The 26,777-nt window shown below is 38.0% G+C and overlaps 1 protein-coding gene across 1 annotated transcript in view; it reads right to left on the reverse strand.

Moving 5' to 3' along the window:
• Positions 1 to 222: 222 nt before the first annotated feature.
• POLR1D (RNA polymerase I and III subunit D) overlaps positions 223 to 26,777 on the reverse strand; it is a 54,598-nt gene continuing 28,043 nt past the window's right edge. Inside the window, exons 2-3 of the mRNA XM_043998271.1 lie at positions 20,099 to 20,173; positions 223 to 2,244 (exon numbers count right to left, since the gene is read on the reverse strand). Coding sequence (XP_043854206.1) covers positions 1,977 to 2,244; positions 20,099 to 20,173 — 343 coding nt within the window. The 3' untranslated portion in view covers positions 223 to 1,976. The remainder of the gene's footprint in view (positions 2,245 to 20,098; positions 20,174 to 26,777) is intronic.

The raw sequence follows: 26,777 nt of genomic DNA on the forward strand, positions 1-26,777 counted from the left end.
ATTTGGAATTTTTAGAAACCGTTGTGCTTTTTAAGGAGGCAATGATATTTTATAGGCTTTTAAAACTTATAATATGATTTAAAAATGATTGCATACTATCAATAGGCAAAAACCAGCTTCTGTGTAATTTCATTTGTGAATACAAAGACTTCAGTATAGTTATGTGGTATAAAAAGATATTTAATAGACCCAAGTTTAAGTAATAAACACATGACACAAAAATGACACAGTTTAACTCATTTATTTTTACTCATTTAAAACAAGAATTTACAAAAAAATCCCAACTTCTTAACTTTTCTGTTTCTAGGGATATTTAAATACAAAATATTTCAAAGTAAAATAAATTAACACAAATAGTATAGCTGTAAAGATTAGGATCATCTAAGCATGACAACTGTTGTATAAAGTCAAATTTAACATAGTTCTTCCTTCTGTGTATTAAGGGGGTGGGAATCCGCTGCTAGAAAGTTATGGAAAGACTCCCTCTGTACTTTTTTTGACTGGAGTGGGGGGAGAGGAAGGGGCAGGAACGAATGAGGAATTTTTTCCCCATCCTCCTAGTTGCAGTGGTTCTACACACAAGCTTCTGACCACACAGAAGCTTGGGCTTCATAGAAAAGTTTGGGTGCATGGCCCAGGGCACACAAAGATGGTGTGGTGGGGTAGCCCTGGGGAAGACAGAGCAATTTTGTCATGGCATTCTCTGGCTTCTCTACAGCACTCCCAAGCTGGCCTTTCTAATGTGCTGATTTTCAGTGCAGAGAAAGAGCTTTTCTTGGCCGCTGGGAGTAGGTCTGTGGCTGAGTGATTATCTGGGGGCAGCCAGGCATAAGCCCAGCCGCCTTGGAAAATTTGGGAAGGGAGTGGAGAGACTCTTCTCTCTGTGGTCTAGGAGGACATTGTTATGTAGTCCAGAGTTTGGGGGTGGGGTGTGGGGGTGGGAGTGGGACTCTCTGTGAGAGTCAGAATCATATCATTAAGAAATGCCTATGCCTACACTGGAAAAAAAAATCCAACACACTTTGTCAAAAAGAAGATTTCTGATACAACTTTGCACTGTGATACCAGGGGATTTAAGCTATAAAACCAAAGAGCACAGAATAAAATCCTCAGTATCAATCAAATCACAGTAAGTTTAGATGATGGTTATTTCTAAAGCCCAAAAGTATATTCCTCCCAATTTCTTTTTTCTGGAGAAAAGTTCAAATTAAGAAAAAAAAAATGCAGTTTACACAGATCAAAGTTTTGCTGAGAGAGGGACAAGATTGAATTTTCATCATCTCTTAGGTAATAAATTCAAAGCTATTTTAAGAATATTCTACATTGTTTACCCAAGCAAAAATTAATACTAGATATCAACAAAGTTCTTGATAAACTCTAGCCCTTGAAGACTAGAAGGAGGTTTTATAAATAACATATTCCACAACCAGAAGATTTTTGCTGTTTAGCTTTCTTGGACATACTAAATTTGATATTCCCAATCTAAAATACAGAGCTAAAGAAATTTCAATTTTGCTCCCAACTTGGAAAAATGATCACAATTAAAATACAACAGATATTTTTGAACTAGTTTAAATAATCTTAGGAAAACTTAAAATCTAAGTGTAGATTTGTTTATTTCCAAACTAACTTTTGAAAGAAGTTGCAATAACAAATGTACACACACACACACACACACACACACACACACACACACACACACAACTGAAGTATGATAAACTTGTCAAGACTTCTACTCTTAGTATTAATTTTCAGAAGGAAGAATTACTAGGTCATTTTTGTTTGTGACCAACAGACTCTTTAAAAAACACAACAAAATATCTATCTCCTCTAATGTTTTTCTTAGCTATCTTCCCTGCTAGCTAAAGACCTGCACTGAACAACTTTCTCCATTTAAAGAGAGCTAAACTTTACCAGCCCCAAATTGAATGACATTCATTGCTTGTAACAGTCTTGCCTATTCTTCAGGGCCTGCCTCATCGTTTGTTAGATTGCTTTTCATACTTTTCCTGGGTGTTCCGCTTCCTTGGAGGAGAATAACTAACTCTTCTCCGAGACTGGAAGTTGTGTCTGTACGGATGAGTTCTGTGTTTCTTTGGGTTTTCTTCTTTCCGGTTCTGACTTGGCTCAGGTTCCTTATTGTCTTCCTTCTGCTCCTGGTCTTGCTCCTTCTGAGAGGGTAACGTGTTCTTAATTGTATTAAGCAGAAATCTTTTATTTGTACCAGCAAGAGGACACTTCATCCTACAAAACAATCAAAGGATAAAATAGCAACTTAACATCAAACACTAAGTTTTCACAGTTATTGTTAAAGTATTCCAAGTCAACAGTATCAAGTTTCTACATGTTTTTAGCTTTCCTTGTATGCCACCTAGTGTAAACTTGGAGTACAAGAGGAAAAGGAAAAAAAAAATCAAGACAGCTTTGACTTTTGAGACCAATGGCTGAACAGCTGCATTACTTCACACAAACACGTTAGGACAATCAGTGGTTATTCTCATAGGGACAGAATGAACTTGAAGTCCGTGTGGACATGAATTAATAAAACTGCAAATGAATATTATCATTAAATCTCTAGTCCTTAAGTAACATATTCCTAATCTGGTAGAGAAACTGGAAGTGTTCTCGTATTAATTATAATTTGGTCTATGAACTCATTGTAAATATATTCTGGGAAGATTCATTCAAATGTTTATAATGGATCCACAGCAGGGAAAAATACAATGTATAAATAATGTATATTGTTATTTAAAAAACAAAATAAAAGCATAAAGCTATACCATAACTGTTGCTTTTGGAAAAAAAATGTCTTCATTTAGATTTCCAAGCCACTTTCTTAAGAAGTTTATTCTCTCCAGTACTATCACACTTCCAACCTTTGTGTTTGCCAGTGTCTTTATGAAAGAATTTCACTAATTATATTGCATTTACAAATTTTTAGATTTACTTATTTATTAACTCTAACTTAATTTTTGTTTGTAAAAAATATTACCTTTAATAAATGAAAAATAGAGAGTCTCTAAGTCAAACCCAACCTTTGCAGTGTGAGATTTAAAACTGGATACTAGAACATTAACCTCCCCTTTTAACTGTTTCCCTTATTTATCTCCCAGACTAGTAAGTGGAAGAAGCCTCTGATCTCTAGTTAGAGCTTTTATTGTTTGGAAATTACAAGGTGATGTTGATTAGAGGGATAGGAAAGTAGAAACACAAAACAAACAGTCTTAAGTCTAAACTTAGTCTATATTCTGTATAAAACTCACCAAAAACCCAAGGCCACCTTTGAGGGGGAGAACTGAGTCAATCACGTGCTGTTACAGCGAGCTGGGCCGAGTCCAACCTCTGTCAGCCTCTGTGTGTGCAGCACAGTCATAGGACAAGGAGAGCGGAAAAGAGATCTCACTTCTGTTCTCTCCTTGCCTTTTAAGCTCGCACCCCGGAAGTGGAGTGCTTAGCAGCCGGACTGGCGTGCGTAGCCCATGCATGGCCGTCGGTCTCCTCCCCAAAAGGGTGGTCCTTCAAAAACTAGCGTACTTTTTACCACAGCAGAGAGGTAACATGATACAGTAGATAGAGTGCTGAACTTGGAGTCAGGAAACCCTAGGTTCAGATCCTTTGTATTACCTGCTTTGTGGCTATGGCTAAGTCCCTTATTTAATCCTTATGCATCCTGCTTTCCAGGGCTCTTATCATCCTCAGGTACACTTTTCTGGACTCACTCTAGCTTGTCTATGGCTGTCCTAAAATGTGGTATTAAGTAATGCAGAGATGACCTGAATTATCCCCTTCCTCTCCCTCCTGAACACAATGCCTCTCATCTAAGGGAGGGATCATTTTGCCTTTCTTGGTTGCCACATTATATGCATGTGGAACTTGTGGTCCACTAGAACACCTAGATGCAGACTTTACATTTATCCCCATTAAATTTCATCTGATTGGATTCAATGTTCTAGACCAGGGTTTCTTAAACTTTTTCTACTTGTGACCCCTTTTCACCCAAGAAATTTTTATGCGACCCCAGGTACATAGGTATATAAAATAGGTATACAGAACCTTTTACTGTTGCCAAATTTTTCTCAACCCCCACATTAAGTTATGAGACCCCATTTGGGGTCTGGACCCACAGTTTAAGAAGCTTGGTTTGAGACCATCAAGGTCTTTTTGAACCTTGATTTTGTTATCCTGGTGAGGAAGATTAGGGAATAAGCATTTATTAAGCACTGTGCCAAGCATTTTACAAATATTATCTCATTTGATCCTTACAACAACCTTGTAAGGTAGGTACTATAATTATCCCCATTTTACAGTTGAAGAAACTGAGACAAATAGTGGTTAAATGATTTGCCCAGGGACACATGGCTAGTAAGTGAAGCCAATTGTGAACTCAGGTCTTCCTGACTCCTGGCATTGTGTCCACTGTGCCACCTAGCTTTGTGTGCTTTTCTCTCTCTCTTTTTTTTGGTGGGGCAATTGGGGTTAAGTGACTTGCCCAGGATCACACAGCTAGTAAATGTCAAGTGTTTGAGGCCACATTTGAACTCAGGTCCTCCTGAATCCAGGGCTGGTGCTTTATCCACTGTGCCACCTAGCTGTCCCGTGTGCTATTCTTCTCGAAAGCTATTAACAATAGCAGTTGACGGTCTTATAGTGATTTAATGTTTAAAATGTGCTTATCTATTTTAATATAAATTCTCTCATTTGACCTCCCTGCTCAGTGTCATCTGAAAACTTGATAGAAATATTATCAGGAAACCTTTCAAATTGATGTCAAAGCATTCATGACTGATTACTCTTTGGGCCTTGGCCATTCAGAAAGTTCCATATTCACCTGAATTATAAGTTACCTAGTTCATATATATCTTATTTAGACCAGAGGTAGAACATGGGATTTAAGTCAACTGCTTTGGAAAACATAGGTACATTATACCTGCTTCTCTTCATCTAGAAAACCTATTTAAAAAAAAAATAACTGAATTTATTTAGTTTGGAATGACTTGTTCTTGGTAAAGCCATGCTGACTTTTTGTTATTAACATGTCACTTTCTCATTAATTTGTGCTTTCCATTTTTTCCTGAACACTAGCTTGCTATACGTTTGGTTCTAAATACTGCTTATTTAACCCATTCCAATCCATTTCTATTTTCGAAATTCAAACAGTTTTGAAAATTGTTGCTTTATGGTATATTTTGAGATGTCAGTGATCTCTCCCCTTCCTTACCTTTCCCCTCCTCTTCCTCTGTTTTCCTTGATATAGTCTTGATCTTTTGTTCTCCAACATTAATTTTATTATTTTTCTAATTCTATAAAATTTCTTACTATTTCAATTGCTATGCAATTTAATTACATTTAGATCTTCCTTAATTTTTGTAAAAGATTGTCATATTTATATAAATCCTTTGTGTATTTTAGGTTGCTGTCCAGAAATTTAATATTTTTGCAATTATTTCATTATTAATTTTATTAATTATCCATTTGTTTTTGTTGGTAGCACGTATGATTTTTATGAATTTTCCTTTTCTGTTATTTTGCTGAGATTACTTACTATCATGATTAAATTTTTTATCTTTTCTCTAGGGCATATAATCAAATTGTATTTTTGTCTCTTTGCCAATGCTTATTCACTTAATTTCTTTTCTCATTTTACTACTACTGGGTAGACACCTGGTGGCAAACTTTTTTAGACAAGAATAGCACAAAGTGGGTAAGCATGGATGGATTATAATATGTATAAATGAAAGAGTACTTTTGAATTGCTTAGATCACGGATTCATTTGAATATTGCTCCAGCTAGCATTTCTAAGAATCTATGACAAATAATAATGGTGAGAGTGGGCATTTGTGCTTTACTCCTGATCTTGGGAAAGCTTCAAATGCTTTCTTTATCATAAATAATGTTAACTTTGAGATTCAGATGGATGCTTTTCATCACGTTAAGGAAAAATCCTTTCATCCCTAAACTCAAAATAAAGAAACACACACACACACACACTACATACATATATATATACACACACACATATATGTATGTATACATAATAACAAAAATATAAATGTATTTTACTGAAGGCTTTTCTACCAAATATCAATCCAAAAATAAACATTTATTAGGCACCCAGTATGTGCCAGGCTAAGTGCAATAAAAACCTGTGGTTGTTCAGTTGTCCAACATTCTGTGACCCCTTTTGGCAGAGATACTGGAGTGGCTTGCCCTTTCCTTCTACAGCTTATTTTACAGATGAGGAAACTGAGGCAAATATGGTTAAGTGACTTGCCCAGGGTGACACAGCTAGTAAGTGTCTGAGGCTAGATATGAACTCAGGTCTTCCTCACTCCAGACCCCACAGTCTATCCACTGTGCCACTTACCTGCCCTGGTGATAACAATTAAAAAATAAGAATGAAAAAATTAATTCCTACTCGGAAGGAGCTTACACTCTATTTTTTTTCCCTTTTTCGGGCAATGAGTTAAATGACTTGTTCAAGGTCACACAGCTAGTAAGTGTCAAGTGTCTGAGGTCATATTTGAACTCAGGTCCTGAATCCAGGGCCAGTGCTTTATCCACTGAGCCAACTAGCTGCCCCCAGGAGCTTACACTCTAACAAAAGAAGACAAGGGTGTGTGTGTGTGTGTGTGTGTGTGTGTGTGTGTGTGTGTGTGTGTGTGTGTGTGTTGGGAGATAGGTCACTAGCATTCAAGGGGATCAGAAAAGGCATCATGTAGAAGGAGGTACTCGAGACAGGGATTCTATGAGATGTAGAGGGTAGTGAGTTTCAAGCATGGGAAGGGGAGGGTTATTGCGAAAGCAGAGAGGGTGGATGAAGTGTCCCATGTGAGGATGAGAGAGAAGGCCAGTTTGGCTGGATGACGGAGTGAGGGAGCAGAGTTAGGTCCAACAAAGTTGGAAAGAAATGTTGGGGTGAAGGCTTTAAAAGCTAAAGAGAGAAGTTTATACTTTATCCTGTAAATAAAAGGAAGTCACTGACACTGACTGAGGGAGGAAGTGATACATTCAGATTGCGCTTAGGCAGTAGTACATGGGACTGACTGACCTGGAGTGGTGAGAGACTTGAGGCCAGGAGACCAATGAGGAAGCTGCTGAAATGACGCAGGTGAGAGGTGATGATGAGGGCCCAAATGAAGGCTGTAGCTATGGGAGCACAGAGAAAGGGTCAGATGGGAGAGATGTTGTGGCAGTATCTCAGCAACTGGCTGAATATGTAGGGTAAGTGATGATAGTGAGAAGTCAAGGAAAATGCTGAGCCTGGAAGATTGGAAAGATGGGGGGTAAACATAGTTTAAAAGGGGAATTTTTGTGTGTGGGGGGGAGAGAAGTGAGTGGGAAGATAATTCAGTTTTAAACATGTTGATGTTGAGATGAATGTTTTATTATGCCGTTTTTCCTAATTTGAACTATCCTGGCTGTGCTGGTAACCTTTTGTGTTTTCTGTTGAAATCTCAGTATTGTATTTACTTTTATATTGAAATTCATTAGGAATGCTGCTTTCTTGGCTATTTTTCTCTGCCTTATCAGTCATCATATTTATTTCATGGGAGATACTTAGTAATGGTACCCTCTATTTGGAGAATGCTTTATGTAATAAGGGTTTGTTCTTGTTCTTTAAACATTCAATGGAATTAATTTGTATATCTTTCTTATCCTGGAGCCGTTTTATGTGGAAGGTCTTTTATGGGCCTTTAGTTGAAACCTAGCTTTGTCACATATCTGTGTGATCTGGAGCAAGTTACATCTCGAATTCTCTGTCCTTTCATTTGTAAAAATGGGAATGATAATATTTGTACTATCTACACTATAGATTTGTTGTGAGGATTATATGGGTTCACATGTATAAAGTGTTTTAAACTAAAGTTAAAAATATATAAATGCAGATCAAGGAAGTATTAAAAATATTTTCAGCATACTATATTGAAGCAGGGAGTATAAAATAATTTTTTAAAGTTTACATCAAGAATGGGTAAAATTATAAAGTTCAGTTTTTCATAAGAGTTAAATTTCTGTTTTCTAGAAAATTCTCCTATTACTCCATTGATGCCAGATAATCAAGGCATTACTCTGTTTTCTCTGAGCTCAATTTGCTAATGTTTGAGGGACAGAATAAATATAATCATTCTTCTGGGTGTCATGAGATTTGGATTCTAGTCTTGGTTCTGCTGCATAGTACCCGTGTGATTCTGCAAGTCATTTATAGAATCATCCAATCTTAAGAACTGGGAGGGAATTAGTCTAACACACACTTGAACACAATTTCTCTATGCATATAGCAGGCATTTATTGAATAAATGTTTACTGACTGATTCCTGACAAGTGATCAGAACTCTGATTTGAAGACTTCTGCTGATGAGAAACTCACTACATTATAAGACAACTCATTCCTCTTTTGGACATCTGTAATTGTAACTGCCTCTCTGTTACTTCTACCAGTTAGTCCTAGTTCAATAATCTGGAAATAAATCCACTTGATTTCCCACATTATAGCCATTCACATTTTGGGAAGGGGAAAATTACTCCTTTTAATTTATCTGCTAAACTTTTTCCTCCTTACTTCTAAGTCTATTCAATTTAAAAAATAATTTATTAAGTCTCTACTAAGTGCTAGGCACTAGACTGCCATACAAAAGAATACAAAGGAACAACCAAAGAACCCCTGCCTTTAAGAGCATAGTGGGGATGAGGGTGGAGCTGGACAACACACGATGTCATTGGGAGCACACCAGATTATATTTTCTTAAGGTTAGTCTTTGGCCCTTGAAATACAAGTACTTTATGGCTGCCTTTCACTGGCTGCTGACCCAGCTCTACGACTTTTTCTGTCTTGGATGTAATAAAAAATGTTCTATTATACTAAGAAGAAAACACATACACACAGATCTATGCATATTCTTCATTCACACAATATTCACAATGCTAATGGAGGTAAGCCTGACTTCTGGTCAGCAAAACATTGGTTTGCCCCATATTAGTCAGAATCTAAAAATTAACTTTGGGTTCTGATTGGCTCAGTTTGTCAAGGAAGAGCTAGATTTAATATATTTGCAATAAATAGATTGTAAAATGCAAACATAGGCACAATACCTAGAGGGAACCTGAAAGCAAAGGGGAAGAAACACCTCCTCCCCCAAATACCCACGAACGGTCTTCAGAGATTTAAGATACTGGCTGAACCAATGTTCTACCTGATTTATTAAAAAGCAAAGGGTGGGGGCAGTTAGATGGCACAGTGGATAAAGCACTGCCCCTGGATTCAGGAGGACCTGAGTTCAAATCCAGCCTCAGACACTTGACACTTACTAGCTGTGTGACCCTGGGCAAGTCACTTAACCCTCATTGCCCTGCAAAAAAACCCACTACCCCCCAAAAAACAAAGGGTTAGTATTCCTTTTCAATCAATAAGGAGAAAAACTATGTGTACCTCCCATCACCTGCCAAGTCCTATAAATTCTATCTCATAGGATCTCTTATAACAGTCCCTTTCCCTCACACTCTCACTGCCTTCACCCTGACATAAGAACCTTTATTCCTCTGGACCAGGCTCTTGTAAAAGTATTCTAACTGATGTCTCTGGCTTCTAGTCTCTTTCCTATTCAATCAATTCTTTATACTCCTGCCAAAACAATCTTCCTAACGCAGAACTATGAAGTGAGGGTCAGGCTATTACGCCTGAGCAAAACTGACCTGAGGGTCCTGAGTCAGCACTTGCATGGTCTGCAAGGTTTAGCATAATGCATCATGCAATAAAACCCTATGTTCATGCCTTGTTTCCCTTGCTATTTGATTGGTGGGCTCACTGGTGAACCCACATGGTGTCCCCAGGAACTGGAACCCCATTATGAGCCCACAAGCCCTACATCTAAGTATAAGGCCACTACATGCCCAGCTATCTCATGTGCTGCTGGTGGGACACTGAAGATGCTGGAGCTGCCTAAGCCCCCAAACCTGTGTGCTTAATAAATACATTGCTTGTTCTGCTTCCAGGAGCACAAGTGTTAGGTCTTCTGCATTCCCTCCTCTAAGCCTGTCATATGACAACCTTAACTCTGGCTTAAGTCTTCGGATTATTCATTGTCCACAAATTAAATTCCAAACCCAAAGCCTTTAGTCGTAGAGGAGAGCCCTTGACCAGGGAAAATGACTAAACAGTTTTATTTATGAGATGGCACCTCACAAGCCACAATTCTATGTGACTATTAGGTACTCCATTGAAATCCTAAGCCTATAAAGTACAAGGAGAGGACAGGCAATTAGAAAAGGGGGCATGAAATGGGGAAGAGGAATAAGTACATGGTAAAACAGACCTAGCAATGAAGAAGGGGATTTTTCCAATCTTTATAGAGTTACTGTGTCTATACTGCTCAAGCACAGCAGCAGTGCCTAGGACCTGGCCCAATACTTTGCACCCAAAAAGTACTTGTTTGATCTACTAAATAGTCCTGCTGCATTTTTTTTTTAATGAGGCAATTGGGGTTAAGTGACTTGCCCAGGGTCACACAGCTAGTAAGTGTTTAGTAAGTGTTAAGTGTCTGAGGCCAGATTTGAACTCAGGTACTCCTGAATCCAGGGCCGGTGCTCTATCCACTGCACCATCTAGCTGCCCACCCCCCCCTGCATTTTTAATCACTGGAATCACAAGATTCACCAAACCCCAACTACCTGGTAGGTAGGCTCAGTGATATGGTGGAAAGCATTGGTTTTGAAGTCAAAAGCCTTGGGCTTGAGTTGCAGCTCCAACCCTTAAGAGACAAATCCCCTAACATTTTTTACCTCAGTATTCTGGTCTGTAAAATATTAATAAGAATATTTATACTTCCTGCCTCAAAGGGTTGTTGTGAGGAGAGTGCTTTGTAAGCTACTAAGTGATACATAAACATGAGTTATTGTTGACTTTTTATTACTCTGTGAATGGCAAACTATAATCATAAATAATGAAATTCACAGGCATGAAAATTCTTATAGCAACCAAGCCCTGGTGAGTCAGACATACACAGAAGATGGCAAACCTTTAGAGCTGGAGAGGCACTTAATGGTTATCTCATAGAATCCAACTCATTTTACCTCTAAAGAAACTAAGTATTAGGTTAAGCAACTCATCCAAGGTTGAAGATGTATAGTTAAGTGGCAAAGGGGTACAGAGATGGCAGCAAGAAAACTGCATAACTGGGGGGTATCAAGTTGCAATACAGTAAAAGCAGGTAACAGAGATAAAGTAGAGAAAGAATGGCAAAGCTTATGACAGGAGAAAAACGGCTTAAGATTCATTGGCAATGGAGACTTTGAGTGTACTCTTTTTTTTTTTTTTAATTGCGGGGCAATGGGGGTTAAATGACTTGCCCAGGGTCACACAGCTAGTAAGTGTCAAGTGTCTGAGGCCGGATTTGAACTCAGGTACTCCTGAATCCAGGGCCGGTGCTTTATCCACTGCGCCACCTAGCCGCCCCTGAGTGTACTCTTTATGTGAAACATATCAGTTAGAGTCAATATAGACATGCCGGTAGAAAAACTAAGTGTGTATAATGAAGAAAAAAAATGATGGTCACATCTGGGTGTTCAGTTATGAACACATACACTAAAAGCAACACTGTCATCTTCCAACATGAACCACTCTCTCTCATACCTAAGAAGTGTTTTAGAAACTAGCCTAAGTTTTTGGGAGGAAATTGAGTTCTTATGAAATTAAGCAATCTGCTTATAGTTAAAATCAGCTGCAATGCTGAAACTGAAAGCCAGGATTTCAGATTTTTTAAAAACCACTTAATCTAAAACCATTGTACTTATGCAGGTTCATATTTGTTGTAGATCAAGCATGTATGTTGATTATTCGCATCCCAGAAAACAGCTATTTCCATTTTGTATACTCCATTTATATGACTGAAGTGATAAGCCTGTTATCCAGAAATAACATCTCTGGAAAGTCTGAGGCAAAGACAGCACTATAAACCTAAAATGGCATGGAAAGAGGGTAACATTTTGTTTTGTTCTGATTATTATTTACTTTGCTGCTCAATATTGCTATCCCCACCACCCAGGGTGCTAACAGTTTATTATACTGAAATAAAATAAAGCAGCATGTGGTCACATGAAAATGTTCCTTACTGTGACATAATCTTCATTACTACAAATGCCAATCCTCAATTATTTTGTACAGAAAAGTTCTATTATGGCATGTGTATAGTACTTCAATGGCATTCTGCACTCTGCAATCAATAAGCAAAAGTGGCCATGAGAAAGGATTATTTCATGTTACAAATATTATGTTTTGATTTATATAGCAGTTTTCTCCCAAATAATTTTTAACTAAAGAGCACTCTTTCATTGTTACAATCTATTGGCAAAAAAGTAAACATAAAAATAACTGGGAAGAATAAGGAAAGTAGCAAAAAGCACAATAAATCCAAAAAATATGTAAACAATGTCAGAATTAAGAGAGAATGCAAAGGGACTGCTATGCCAGTAAATCATTTGCACAGATGTGAAAGTCAACGATAATACATTCAGGGCTCACAGATTCCTATTCATCTTCATTACTGTATATGAAAGGAATATGGGGCACAGGGACAGTTCAGTGTCATCAAATAATACATCAGACAAACAAAGCATTGTGGCAGAGTACAAAACAGTAATAATCTGAGAACCCCAGCCATTGGGTTCTAGCTGTGACTCTGCTGTGTGACATCAGGCAATTTTTCTGGGCCTCGGTTTCCAATATTTTAAGTGATGAGGCAGCTGGTGTACTCAAATTAGAGAGAAATGATTTTTCTTTCAGAGCTATTGATTAATTTCTTAAAAGGTCTACATAGAATGTTTTTTTCCTTAGTGATCAGGATGATTTAAAACAGAGTAATAAAATACTATATAAAACATAAAACTTTTTTTTTATTTAGAAAAGCAATTAAACCTCAAATTCTATCCCATCTCTTTATAGAAATGTCATTTTCTTCACTGTACACTTCTCAGGTTTATTTAGAAACAAATATTGTAATTGAAATGACTCAGTCTAAACTGTAAAGGCTTATAAACATGCCAGTATACCGAAGATGTAAGCAGAATGAAAACAGCTTTGGAAGTAACTAAGTCAGGTAAAGTTTCTGAAATTTATGTTTACCATTTGCTCTCTCTGACTAAAAGGAGGTCACATGTGCTTATGTTTCAGGATCTATGGGGCCTCAGTCAAGAACAGAGTCTAAAGAGATCCTTCTGCTGAATGACATCCAGGAAATTACAGCACCAAATGATCACTTTCCATTTGAAATCAAGCATGGCAGCTCACTTTAATTTTCTTTAGTTCAGCAATTTCTTTCTGGCATGAACTCAACAACCTCCCCAAGGTCTTTCTTACTGATCATTGAAAGGGAAGAAATAGTACCTCTTATTTTTAAAAAAAAAGCAACTATAAAGGACCTCAAAATGCTTTAAGAATACTAACCACATTCTACTATTATGTCTTTGAGAACAGGCTAATAATTACAGTTGCTTGGGTACAGAACAAGGTCTTCCCTTCTTCCCCTGGAAGATGCTCATTTTTAAGACTGCAAAAGGATGAACCTGGTCAGAGGGCAAAGGACCTGTAGCCAAGCATCAGTGATACCTTTAGGAGTTGGCCGAAGGGGAGATGGGGAACAACCATCTTCAGGATAACAAAGACAGAAGTGACCCTGAGGGTCTCTTGTAGCTAGAGCTGGATAGAGTAAAAAAGGAAGAAGCCCCCACCCCACCCACCCATCCATCCATCCATCCATCCACTCACCGCCTCAAATCGTAGCTTTCTAAAGTCTCCTGGCATGAAATTTCTTCTTTGGGGTCTCTGAGTACTACATTGAAATCTGGTACCATGACATGGTACAATTACTGTCATTTACTTTGTGCTGCAGTAGTATCCAATGACCAGTCTAGCACGAGCCATTAAAATGAAAGCTAATTATATAAAACTAAATATGTTAAAATATTTATTCTTAATGTCAAAACCCATTTATACAGATGGTTAGTTCAACTGAATTGGTTAGAGTACTATACTACTGAGGCCAAGGTCATGGGTTCAATCCCCTGGTAGCCTATATTTACATAGGCCTACATGCACACCTAACTGCTGTTTCAAAGGTGCATGCCACTGGTCTCAAGGGAGATAAAGAAGAGAAAGGAGGTGGATGAAATGACACAAACTGACCACCATTACCCAAATCAAATCAACAAGTATTTATTAATCACTCACTATCAGGCACTGTGTTAAATGATACAAATATGAAAAAAAGAAACAATCCCAACTCAACGAATGAGCTACATTCTAATGAGAGGCAAGTAAATAAAAAACATGCACAGTATAAATGTGTGTGTGTGTGTACATGGACACCAAGTCATTAAATAAAAACATAGTTTGGGAGGAAGAGCACAGTTGTGGGGATCAGGAAAGGTTACATGTGGAAGTGGCGACAGAGACACATTTTAAAGGAAAGCAGAGGGACTCTACGGGGTGGAGGTGAGGAAGGAAGGAGTGTATTCCATGGGCTGGAGACAGTCAGTACAAAGGCGCAGGTAGTATTAAGGAGTTTTTAAAGTGAGAAAAGGCCAGTTTGGCTGGAATGCAGAGGGGAGGAGAAGGAGAAGGTAAGGTCAAAGAGGCTGGAATAGTAGGCTGGGCTGTATAAGGCTTTAAAAGACAACTAGAGGCATTTATATTTTTTTCTAGAGGCAATCAGAAGTCCGATGTATGTTTAAGGAAAATTACTTTGGCAACAGCATAAGAGACTTGAGGCAAGGAGATCGATTAAATCTGTTGTAATAATCTAGGTGAAAGGTCTGAACTATCAATCAACATTTATCAATTTTGATTAATATTATTAAGAATCTATTATGTGCCAGACACTGTGCTAAGTGATGAGTCAGTGGAGAGAAGGGATCAGACGGGAAAGATCTTACAGGTAGAGAAGGTGAGATATGGCGACTGATTGAATATGTAAGATGAGGAAGAGTGAGGAATTGAGGATAATGTAAATATTATGAAGGATAATGGTGCTTGACAGAAATAGGTTGGTATAGAAGAGGGGAAGGTTTAAAGAGAAAGAGAATGAATTTAAGATGCCTCTGGTACATCCAGATTGAAACGTCCAATAGGCAACTGTGGAGAGACTGGGGCTGGATATGAAGATCTGGGAGTCACATGTATAGAAACAGTTAAGTGCATAGGAACTGATGAGGTCACTGAGAGTATGCAGAGGGACAAGATGAAGGGACTCAGATCAGAATGGTGGATGATGGGTCAGCAAAGGAGACTGAGGAGTGATCAGGCAGGCAGGAGAAGAAAACAAGAGAGAGGAGTGTCACAAAAATTCCGGGAGGAGAGAATACCTAGGAGGAGACAGTGCTCAGCAGTGTTGAATGTTAGGTTGAGAGGGACTAGGAATGGGAAAACCCACCAGATTTAGCCTTTAAGAGATCAATGGTAATTGTGCTGATAGTTTCATTTGGTAATGAGGTTGGAAGCCAAATTGAAAAGGGAGTGAGAGGAGAGGAATTAAAGGCTGCAAGTGTAGACGGTTGGTTTTCTTTCAAAGAAACAAAGAAAGGAGAGATATATAGGCTGATAGCTTGAGTGAATATGGTAGAGCCTAGTGAAGGTTTTGTTTTTAAGGATAAGGGAAACTTGGGCATGTCTAAAGACAGAAAGGAAGGACTGAATTGATAGGGGGAGGCTGAGGATTAGAAGGGAAGGAAGGATAATTGAGGCTGAAATTGACTGGAAAAGATGGCAGGGAGTGAAATTAAGCACACAAGTCGAGGGGCTGGTCATAGTAAGGTGAAGGGCCACATTTTTATCAGAGATGAGAGGAAGGAGGAGAGAGTGGGACATGATGCCAATGGGTTTTGGAATAAGAAGAGTGGGAGAAGGGGGAGCTCTTATCAAATGGACTCAATCCCGCCCCCCCCCCCAAAAGGGGTAAGGTACTTGACTAAGAGCTATGAGGCAACAAGAACGTCAGTAATGACAGCTAACATTTATAAAGCATTTTAAGGCTTGCAAAGCACTTTACAAATACTGCATTTTACCCTTACAACAACCCCGGGAGGTATATGCTATTATCATCCCCATTTTACAGATGAGGAAACTAAGGCAGACACTTGCCTAGGGTCACAAAGCTAGTCTAGGGTAGGATCTGAACTCAGGTGTCCTTGACTCCATGTACAGGGAAGGGCTCTATTCACTGGGTTACCTAGTTACCTCTAATAAGAGTTATGGGGTACCTGAGGAGGGAAGAAAAGGGTTGAAATAGCCTCTGTGGTAAGGAATCAACTGTTTTTATTGGCTGCTTTCCTTTGAGCTAGAAGAAGACCAAAATGACATTGCCATGTCAAGGTCAAGGTATGGCGTGTCTGACTGGCTGAGCAGACCAATATGAGCTTGGAAGACTCTACCACTAGTTTGAAGCTGGAAAGGGGGCAAGGTCTGAGAAAGCACTAAGGGGTGAAGGGAACAGAGGTGTCAATAAAGACAAAGAACAAGTGCAGGAGAGGTAAAGCCTAGGGAGGGGAAGAATGACAGACTCAGAGCTTCTAATTACAGAACTGGAACACTTGTGGGTAACAGTGAGATCTAATATGTGACCATCCCTCTGTGTGGCTGGAGAGGAGAGGAGTAGGTCATGGGACTTAGGGAGGCAGAGGAAACGGGAGCATTTAGATGAATGCTCAAGCAGCACAGCATAAAGGCAGGCATTGGCAAGCAGAGGAAGAAGGTGAGAAAGGAGGGAGAACAAGCTGGGGATTGGTATAGTGTAGCTTACCTCTCATAACTTTGACTGGATTTCAAAAGAGGAAGGAGTCCTAAGTGAAGGAGGCAAAGGGAGAGTGTGGAAGTGACAATAGGGAGAGGATTATTTGGACTCTCTACTCCCCTTCCCTGGCCAGTGTAAGACAAGGTACAGTTGGTGTTGGAGGAGGTGAGCCAGGATGCATTGTCATCAAAAGGGATGCCAGGCCTCCATGAAGAATAATAGATGAAGACTGGAGAAAAACAGTCCCAGGATGAAGGGGAGTTTGTTTACCATGGAACAGAAATTCCAGAAGGTACAGTGGAAGGTATGGACAGGGTTGGACTGGGACATAGGTTGGGTATGGTGTGTGGGCATGAATGAATATGAGGAGGGGGCAGGGAACTGTTCTCTCCTAAATCATTGCTGATTCATTATTATTGGTCTAGGGAGTAAAACAGAAGAAGCCACAGAGGTAACAGGGGAGAGAAGTTCAGTTTCCAAAGTATGATGCAGACAAAACTGGGTTGTCTGGGTCCTTTCACTTGGGAGGCTAATGAAAGGTGGTGAGTGTTGGGCAGAGATGGTATCTCAGGCTGACAGAGGGAGCTGGTCAGTAGCTGGTTCTGTGTCTAGGTTCCACCCAGACCCTTTCAGGCATAAGTGGCCCTGTTCCTCTCCTCCAAAAAAAGCATGCCCTCTTCATGGTACATGAGACAGCACCATAAAGTATTTACATACATACTGGAAATTTGTTCAAAGCCCTAATTGAAAACCCTCCCCCACCCCCACACCTCTGATATTTCCAGAAATCATGAAAATGGATACTAACATTGTGCTCCTCAATAAGATAATACCTTAACTTCCTCAGGTGAAGGGGCTATGGTTCTACTACTGAGGGGGAAGGGGAAATAACCAGACAACTTGTGTTTTACACACATGGTTCCATCCTAATCACTCCTCCCTTTCCCACCATGGTATGTGTCTCAGCCCCTCACCACTCTTGCCCCTTACAAAAGGGAAAAAAAAAAATCCGTCTATACTTCTAAGTGAAAGTACAAACCTAGAACTTCTGTCTTATGGGACCCTTTTGTTCCCTAGGCATTAGAGAATTGCTCTCTGTAGAAAGTGTGAGCTAATATATTATTGGTTCTAAGGTCCTAAGGGTAGCTTCCTGCTCCCAAGACCTTTCTGCAGACATATGTAGCCCAACTCCTTACTGGTATTTAGAAATGAACTATGCTTCCATGAGAATACACTTCTTTGGTTCTGAGCTGGAATATGGAAAACATTTAAAAATAGAAACATTGTTATAAATAATGGCTAGGCCCAGATGAAATACTATTATTATATTTCAGGCCCATCATGAACTAAACAAGCATTTGTGGCCTGGTCTAAAAACCCATTTGTAAACTAATTCTTATGTGAAAGTTTAAACCTAGCAAATAATCTATAAGCAAACCTCCCCCCCCCCCAAAATGGTGTCCAGATGACCCCCCTCTCAAAGAATGAAGACTTAGTAGAAAAGGCTCGGTCTCACTGAATTTAGGACTTTTTACCTCAGCAGCTGATAGTTTCATGCCAGAATAGTCATGTCCTAAATTTGGCTAAAGACAAATTTGGTTCTCGAAGGGAAATTGTAGCTTCTGTAGTTAACCCTTTGGAGAGCAAAATTTTCTTGCTCAGGAAAACAGCCAAATAAATAGCCCAAAGGAGGTAAGAATATGTGGCATCAGTTAGCTGGTTTTCGGATAAGCAGACTTCCTATGCATCAGCCTCCTTCAGAGATGATTTTCTGGCCAGTTTGTCAATTGACTGACCTCTGATCCCTAACCCAGTGCTAGTCTACTCTGATCACATATGATGCCAATTTACCTTGGAGTGACCCTTGACATTCTGACCAGAGACTGTCAAGTACCAGCTGCTAGAGAACAGACCAATTTCAGCTAAATCCCATTCTTTTCTCAGCCCTGCTTCTCACCCAAGGTACATCAATTCCCAAGGTGTGGACAGCCTCCACATCATTCACCAAATGCTGATTATACTCCTACTGTGTGTAGAGCAATTTTAGGAGACGAGGAAGATAAGAAGTTCAGGAAAGACATTTAGGAAAGAATTTTGTCCTTATGGAGTCATAATGATATCATATGTCAGTATCAAATGATAATGCATTGAACATATTCTGAGGGATAAGAAGTAAGGTTGTTACCAATTAGAATATGAAGGTCAATCAGGCAAAGTTTCCTGGAGGGTAATATTTGGAAAACTCTTTAATTTTTAGTTTTCTTATTCCCTATTCTTTAAAACCTGAGAATTAGTGATAAATTAAACAATTTGTCAACTAATTTATTATATATGAAAGACCCAGTTATGTACTTCAGTGTACCCTGTGTTATAAAACTGATCAGATATGTTATCACAAGACTGATTTTGTGTTTAATGTTCCTATCAAGGAAAAACATTTGCTTAATCCACATGGAAAACTCTTTTCATTTTATTACACTGCCTGTGGGGTAGGGGTGGGTGTGGTGGTGGAGGGACACTGGGTATAGAGAATGTTTATAAGACATTTAGCAGTAAAGAGGAGAAAAATGGGACAGCAGCCATATAAGGCAGAAGGATCACAGGAAGATTTTGTGAGGATTTGGGAGATTGTTTCAAATAGGAAGGAATCAGTGGAAAGTGAGCAGTTGAAAATGCAAGAGAGGAAATGACTATAGGACCTAGAGGTAGGGGAAGGAGCAAGGGATTAAATGTATCACTGGGAGAATCAAGTGTTAGTGAGGAGTAAGGATACCTTTTCATGTGTGGAGGGAATGGATAAAGTTGGAGAAGTTTTGTGAAGTGAAGGTAGCTGTGGGGAATTATGCTGGATGGTCTTATTATCAATCAAGTTTCTACTTGACTAAGCTGTTAATAAGTATGGGGGATAGGGTTTAAGAAGAGATATGGAACAGTCACTACAGGGAAGGAGCTAAGGATATCTCTATCAATGGATTGTTGAACAGACATGGGGACCAAGTTGAGAGTCTTCAGTTCCTTTTTTCCCCATAAACAGTACAAAAGTAAACCTTAGTCTAAAATGTCTGTGTTACTTCATTGATTCTGAATTTGGAATAAGAATTAAGTACTGTGTTTAGATGCAAAGATACTTTCATTTACTTAGGACTATTATCAAAGCAGAAGTCTTGATTGTGACAGATTTAATATACCTCTCACAAAAGTACCGTTTTAGTATCTTGCCTCCAATAGAAAGAACTATTAAACTCTAAAACATTACATTTTCTCAATGTTAAAATACTAAGGATTATTATGGTTTATTAAGGATTATTATATGAGAACTTACCAGCCCATAGGCCCCATTGTCTCTGCTCGGGTTTTCCCTCGTTTAGCTTCCTTGAGAAGTTCTTCTATTGCCTTCCTGGACAGGAAAAAAGAAGTTTTGAAAAATAAATAGATTAGCAACCACTATGTAATCACAGATGAAAATGTCATCTCTTTAACAGGGGTTTTTTCACTTTTGGGGAGCCATGGACCCCTTTGGCTTTCTGGGGCTACAGACACCTTCTCAGAAGTATGTTTATGAATAAATGCATAAAGTACATCGGATAACAAAGGAAAACAAAGATTTAATTTTTTTCTCCCATCCCAGTTCACTGATCCCCTCAAATCTCTATGGACTGACTCTCTGAGGGTTTGAAGACCCCAGGCTAAGCACTCCTCTTCTTTACTGTTTACACTACTTGAGTACTATCAGAATAATAGCTGACATTTGTGTAGCACTCTAATATTTGCAAAGTGCTTTCTATAAATTATCTCATTTGAGCCTAACAATCCAATGAGTAAGGTACTACAGGGATTATTAACCCCATTTTCTAAATGAGGGAACTGAAGTTCAAGGAATCAGAGATGGGATATAGAACTCATATATATCTTCTTTATCCTAAGTGTGCCTAATCCTGCCATATAGCCTCTCATTTTATACAGTTTTCTAATGTAAAGACATATTTAAGGGGTGAATGGATATTAATTATTTTTCACATTATTCACATGAGAGACCGTCAGATTTCAAGAAAAATAAAGATGAGAAGTAAATTATTTTTTCTTTCCTTTTTTGCGGGGCAATGAAGGTTAAGTGACTTGCCCAGGGTCACACAGCTAGTGTCAAGTGTCTGAGGCCGTATTTGAACTCAGGTCCTCCTGAATCCAGGGTGAGTGCTTTATTCACTGCGCCACCTAGCTGCCCCAGAGAAGTAAATGACTTTTAGGAAGTTAAAATCTAACCCTTTGGAGATCAAGCCCAAATTTATATCTCTCATTATGATAATAATCTAATTCCTTCCCAATTAGACTTTCAAATTTTCCAAGTACTAAGAAGAATGTAAGCAAGACCACAGTTGGTACTAAAGGATTCCTTTAGGCTACCCTTTTCTTTAGGGCAAATCATTTCCCTTTAAAATGTCTATGGGGGGCAGCTAGGTGGTGCAGTGGATAGAGCACTGGCCCTGGAGTCAGGAGTACCTGAGTTCAAATCCGGCCTCAGACACTTAACACTTACTAGCTGTGTGACCCTGGGCAAGTCACTTAACCCCAATTGCCTCACTAAAAAACAAACAAAAAATGTCTATGGGGTCTATCAGTTTTCAAATTTATATCCATGTATGGACACTGGGCCCTGGATACCTTACATATAAGTCTTTTTCTTGTAAATCTCTAAAAATATGTCAAGAGATAGCAAAATCTCAATAGTAACTGCTTTTTCTCACCTACTTTAATATCCTAACCAATATAGGATGACTAAATTACTTAAAGTTTTTTCTAAGTAAACTACTATAATAAAAATGGTATTTACATAAATACTTTCACATTTAGAAACCACTTTAACAGACATCTCCTCTAAACCTTATGACAATCCTGCACTCTAAGTGTCACCTCTATTTTAAAGATAAGCAGACTGAAGTTCAGAGTTTACATGGGTCACCCAGTCACATAACTAGCGGCTTTTATGCCCTAGTTACTATCTTATAGTGACTTACAAGTTTAACATGAAGGCTCACTGTACCATACTGCAACTGATACACACCCCTACCAACCAACATGAACCCTATTATCCCCCTTAATAATCATTCAATCAGATGTTTCACGGTGGAGCTTTGTGGTATCAATAGTAGATAGTCTATCCAACTATACTCCCATTTCTTCTACCTACCAAGAAATAATCTGTTATGATATCTACTGGGACTCCTTTTCTCTTACAGCAGTTCACTAAAAATTATTTTGTTGGACTTTAAAACAAATACTTTTCAACCTTAACTCTTAGAAACAAATATTCTCCTTTCCTTTCTTTGTGCCCACTACATAAAAAAGGTCAAAGAGGAACGAAAATTCTCTGGTCCCCACAGATAGGTCAGTTTGGATATTTCTTTCATAAATACATGTATTTATGTATAAAACTACATATACCCTTTCCCTGTGAAGGAAAATGCAATTTAAAAAAATCCTTGAGAAAGAAGCATATATAGACAGGTTTCAACTGATGAAAGGGGTGTATTACAAAAGTTCATTTTAAAGTTGGCTGTTTAAAGCAAGTCTCCAAGCTTTTCTTATCATGGACCCCAACAGTAAAAAAAAAAAAAATGAATATGCATTCTTTTTTTTTTAAACAGTGTGAAAAATTTATTTTTTTACATGTAACTTGGGGAAAATTCTAAATAAATAAATAAATCCAAAAAATAAGACACTATGCTGGAAGATTCATAAAAAAGAAAACGACAACAATAAAAAACAAATCCTGAGTTTAAACATAAGAAAATAAAAAAAAGGAAGTAGTAACAATTAGATCTATCTAAAAGTACAGAGCTGTTTAAATAGTCTTCTCCTACTTAGATATCTTCAGCACCACTTGTTGCAATAATGTATAGGAGATTCTTTGACATGTATATAGTAAGAGGAATGTAAAGTCCCTTCTAACACTGAGATGGTTATTGTGTAATCTACAACTAAGGCCCTCTAGGGATATCTCACTGTGGCATGAAATTTACTCCAGTTTCTCCAAAGGTATTCCAATAAGCTTTGATGTATATTGGAAACACTTCAACTATATAGAGCCAGACAGAGTCTTTATGTCTGATGTATGAGGAGTAGCCTAGTTAAATACAGAGAAGGTCTTTACCAAAAGATTACGTATCAAGGTGATGGATGATGTCAGAAACAGAAATGCACGAAGACCATCTTCTAAGGTGAAGGCAATGTATAAATTGTGTTGGAAAGATTGCCTACTTAAATGAGATCATTGTTCACCTGGACTAACATACACAGAAATATGCACACCCAAACATGTTTTAAAATATAAAAGTGCTTTTAATATGCTTATTCTATTCTCACAACTATTCTGAGAGAAGATCGCACACATATTATAATTTTTATATGAATATGCATTCTTAATGTGTTTCCTTATTTTATTTTAAAAGTATGAGATAAATATGAAAATAATATTTGGTCCTAGAGTCAATAGAGAACCACTGTTAATTTATCTAGAAAGGGAATGACGAGGCCAGGCTTGTTCTTTGGGAAAAAAGTCAGATGAAAGAAAGAAACAGCAAAGTCTCCAAGCAGTAGAAAATAGGTTTATTGAGAGGGGGTCTATCTTACAATAAAGCCTGTCTCAGTCAGGGGTAGTACCAAGAGACCCTGAGCTTGAGACTCAACAGGATACAATACTATTTTTATACAAACTCCTCCCACAATGGAATACATCCCAAATGGTACATGTACTAGCCACTTGGATTTCCCCTTTTCCACTTAAACAAATGACTCCTTCGTTGCCAAAATCTGTCAACTTGGGTTGCTGTCTACCGAGGTGGAACCAGATGATTGCTAGAGGTATAGATGAATGGCCAAGTAGTTAGTTGCTGACCACTGAGGTAGGAATAGATGAATGTCGGTTAAATGGTTTCTAGACTTGATGGTCATATGGCATTGGATTTTGCTCTACTGGTATCAGTCTTACTTACTCCATTATTATTAGCTTAAGCTACTAAAGAATACCACTAAAGAATACCTAAACATATTAAATCACAATTTGTAGGCTAAATACTGATTATTACCATAGTTAAATCACTTATCTTTAAGGGTTGGGGGAAAAATCTCACTCCCAGCAGTGATATGGAGGAGAATGAGACTTGAGATTGGGAGACAATTTAGGAAGCTAACGTGATAGTCTGGGTAAAGGGCAATAAGGGCCTTAAATAGGATCAGGGCCATGTGAGTAGGGAAAAGGGAACAGCTAAAAGATATTGGGGCAGCTAGGTGGCACAGTGGATAAAGCATTGTCCCGGCCTCAGACACTTGACACTTACTAGCTGTGTGACCCTGAGCAAGTCACTTAACCTTCACTGCCCCACAAAAAAGAAAGAAAATAAGAATGAATTGTGTTAAATTTAGGAAAGTGTACAAGGAATAGTACAGACTATATTACAGAAGGAGGAGGTAACACTCTTACAAACTGGTCACTGCCCTGGGATATAGAGCCTACACTCTAAAATGTACCGGTTGAATCCACATGATAATCTGGGGATGGCTATAAAGGAAATTTTCCTTAGCCTAATATTTAAAGAGATCAACAATCTGACTCCAACTTACCTTTCCAGTTTTACTTCACTTTTTTCCTTTGCATATACTCTACATTTAAGCCAAAATGACTATTAGCTATTCATTGATTGTTTCTATTGCTGTGTATTATTTGTGTAGGCTGTTTCAAAAATACAAAATGTACCATCTCAAAATCTCTTACTGATATACTTTTCTTAAAGCTTTTGGGTGGGAATCTATGAAGGAAGAAATAGAAGCAATAGTGTTATGGGAGTACACCACAGACTACTTATAGAAAAGGAAGAAAAAGATGAGGATTTTGGAAAATTTATCACAAACCTGGCATGAAGGCATGACTTCAACCCTATAGACATCTGCTATAGGTCTTTGCCAAAACCAGAGCAGCTGAGAAATTACTAACTTGTACCAATGATAATTACATTGTTCAAAAAAGTGAAGGAAATGATAAGTGCTGATAGAAGTGATGTTTGGAAAAGATGAAATGATAAAACTGGATCATACTGAAAAGTCTAAATTACTTGACATATTTTGCTTCTGTTCTTTTGCAAGCAGAATGATTTTTGGACTGGAAAAAAAAGATTTAAGACAATTATTAAGAAGACAAAAGATAAAGTTAAGACATGGTAAGAAAGTCCTTACCTGTCATTAAGCTAAATCATGAAGCTTGGATGAAATAAATATGAGGCTAATGAACTGGCTAATATGACTGTTAAGGTGGCTAGTGGGTTTCTAAAAGCTTATGAAGAGTTACTGGATTGGAAAATGGCAAATGTATCAATTTTCAAACAAAAGAAAAGAGCAAAATCTGCAAGATGACAAGACTGATTCTAATTCTTGGTAAAATTCCTTATTAGTAAGGACATTGCTTCTGAATGAGAAGAAAATGAAGTGGTTACAGGTATCATCATCAATTCAGCAAGGTAGTACCAACTGGTCTGGACAGACTAACCTTATTTCCTTAAAAACAAAACCCAAAGCAAAAAAATATTTATTGATGTCTTTTGTCTTTATCCAACCCTTTCCTCACTCTAGATCAAACCTTTCCTTTGTGACAAAGAAAAACAATTAAAAAATATCTGCTATAGTGACCATATTGGACCATGGATACAATATTCTGTCCTAGTATCCAAACCCCTGCCTCTCTGTCATGAGGGGAAAGGTTTACTTTTCTCTCTGTTCTCCTGAATCTTCACTGGTTTTTCAGTTATTCTGAGTTCAACTTTCTTTGAATGACTTTTACATCTAGATAAAGTAGTGAATATATTCATTGTTATTTTTTGTTTATGCTCATTTAGCTCAATAGTTCATACAAATCTTCGCATACTCCTCTGAATAGTTAGTAAATCATTACTTCTCGTTGCATAATGTCATTTATGCCATAGTTTTATACAGCCATTCTATAATCAATAAGTCCTCCCCAACCCCCCACTTTATGATAGCACAAAGAATGCTGTGAACATTTCTGTGTATATCGGGTCTTTTTTTTTCCCCCCTGTTTCTGTCCTATCTTGGGGTATATGCTCAGTGGTGGGATTTCTGGGTCAAAGTCACTTTTCTTGCATAATTCCAAATAAATATCTAGAATGCCTGGAATCATTCAAAGCTTCGCAAAGTACTTTAGTGCCTCTGTCTTCCCACACAGTCCCTCTAACACATACAGTTCTTTTTAAGGTTCTAACTCTAGAATGTGGGGCGTTATTTCAGTCACCCACTCAGAAGTATCTTATAGTCTCTCAGCCTCTCTCTTCATCTCTATACCTATTTTTAGGGTATAATGCCAAGTTTGAAAACTTTTTTTATCTATACTATCAACAATATATATATATATATATATTAAAAAACCCCAATGTATGTATATAGTGCTCTGAAAATGCTCTGGAGACATCTTCAAAATAAAGGGAATATAAATGTAGACACTGATTCTCTTTGAGAGTCTGCCCATTAATGTACTCTTTTTTTTTTTTTTTTGGCGGGGCAATGGGGGTTAAGTGACTTGCCCAGGGTCACACAGCTAGTAAGTGTCAAGTGTCTGAGGCTGGATTTGAACTCAGGTACTCCTGAATCCAGGGCCAGTGCTTTATCCACTGCGCCACCTAGCCGCCCCAATGTACTCTTTAAATATATATATAAAATTTATTTATTTTAGTTTTCAACATTTGTTTAGATAAGATTTCCAATTTCAAATTTTTCTCCCTCCCTCCCCCCTCCTCTAGACAGCAGGTAATCTGATATAGGTATTTATGTATATGTGTGTGTGCATGTATATATATGTATATATATATATATATATATATATATATATATATATATATATATATATATACACACACACACACACACACACGCACACATATATATAATAACATTAAATATATTTCTGCATCAGTCATAAGAGAAGAATTGGAGCAAAAAGG

The sequence above is a fragment of the Dromiciops gliroides genome, chromosome 3 (genome assembly GCF_019393635.1).
Source record: "Dromiciops gliroides isolate mDroGli1 chromosome 3, mDroGli1.pri, whole genome shotgun sequence".
NCBI lineage: Eukaryota > Metazoa > Chordata > Mammalia > Microbiotheria > Microbiotheriidae > Dromiciops > Dromiciops gliroides.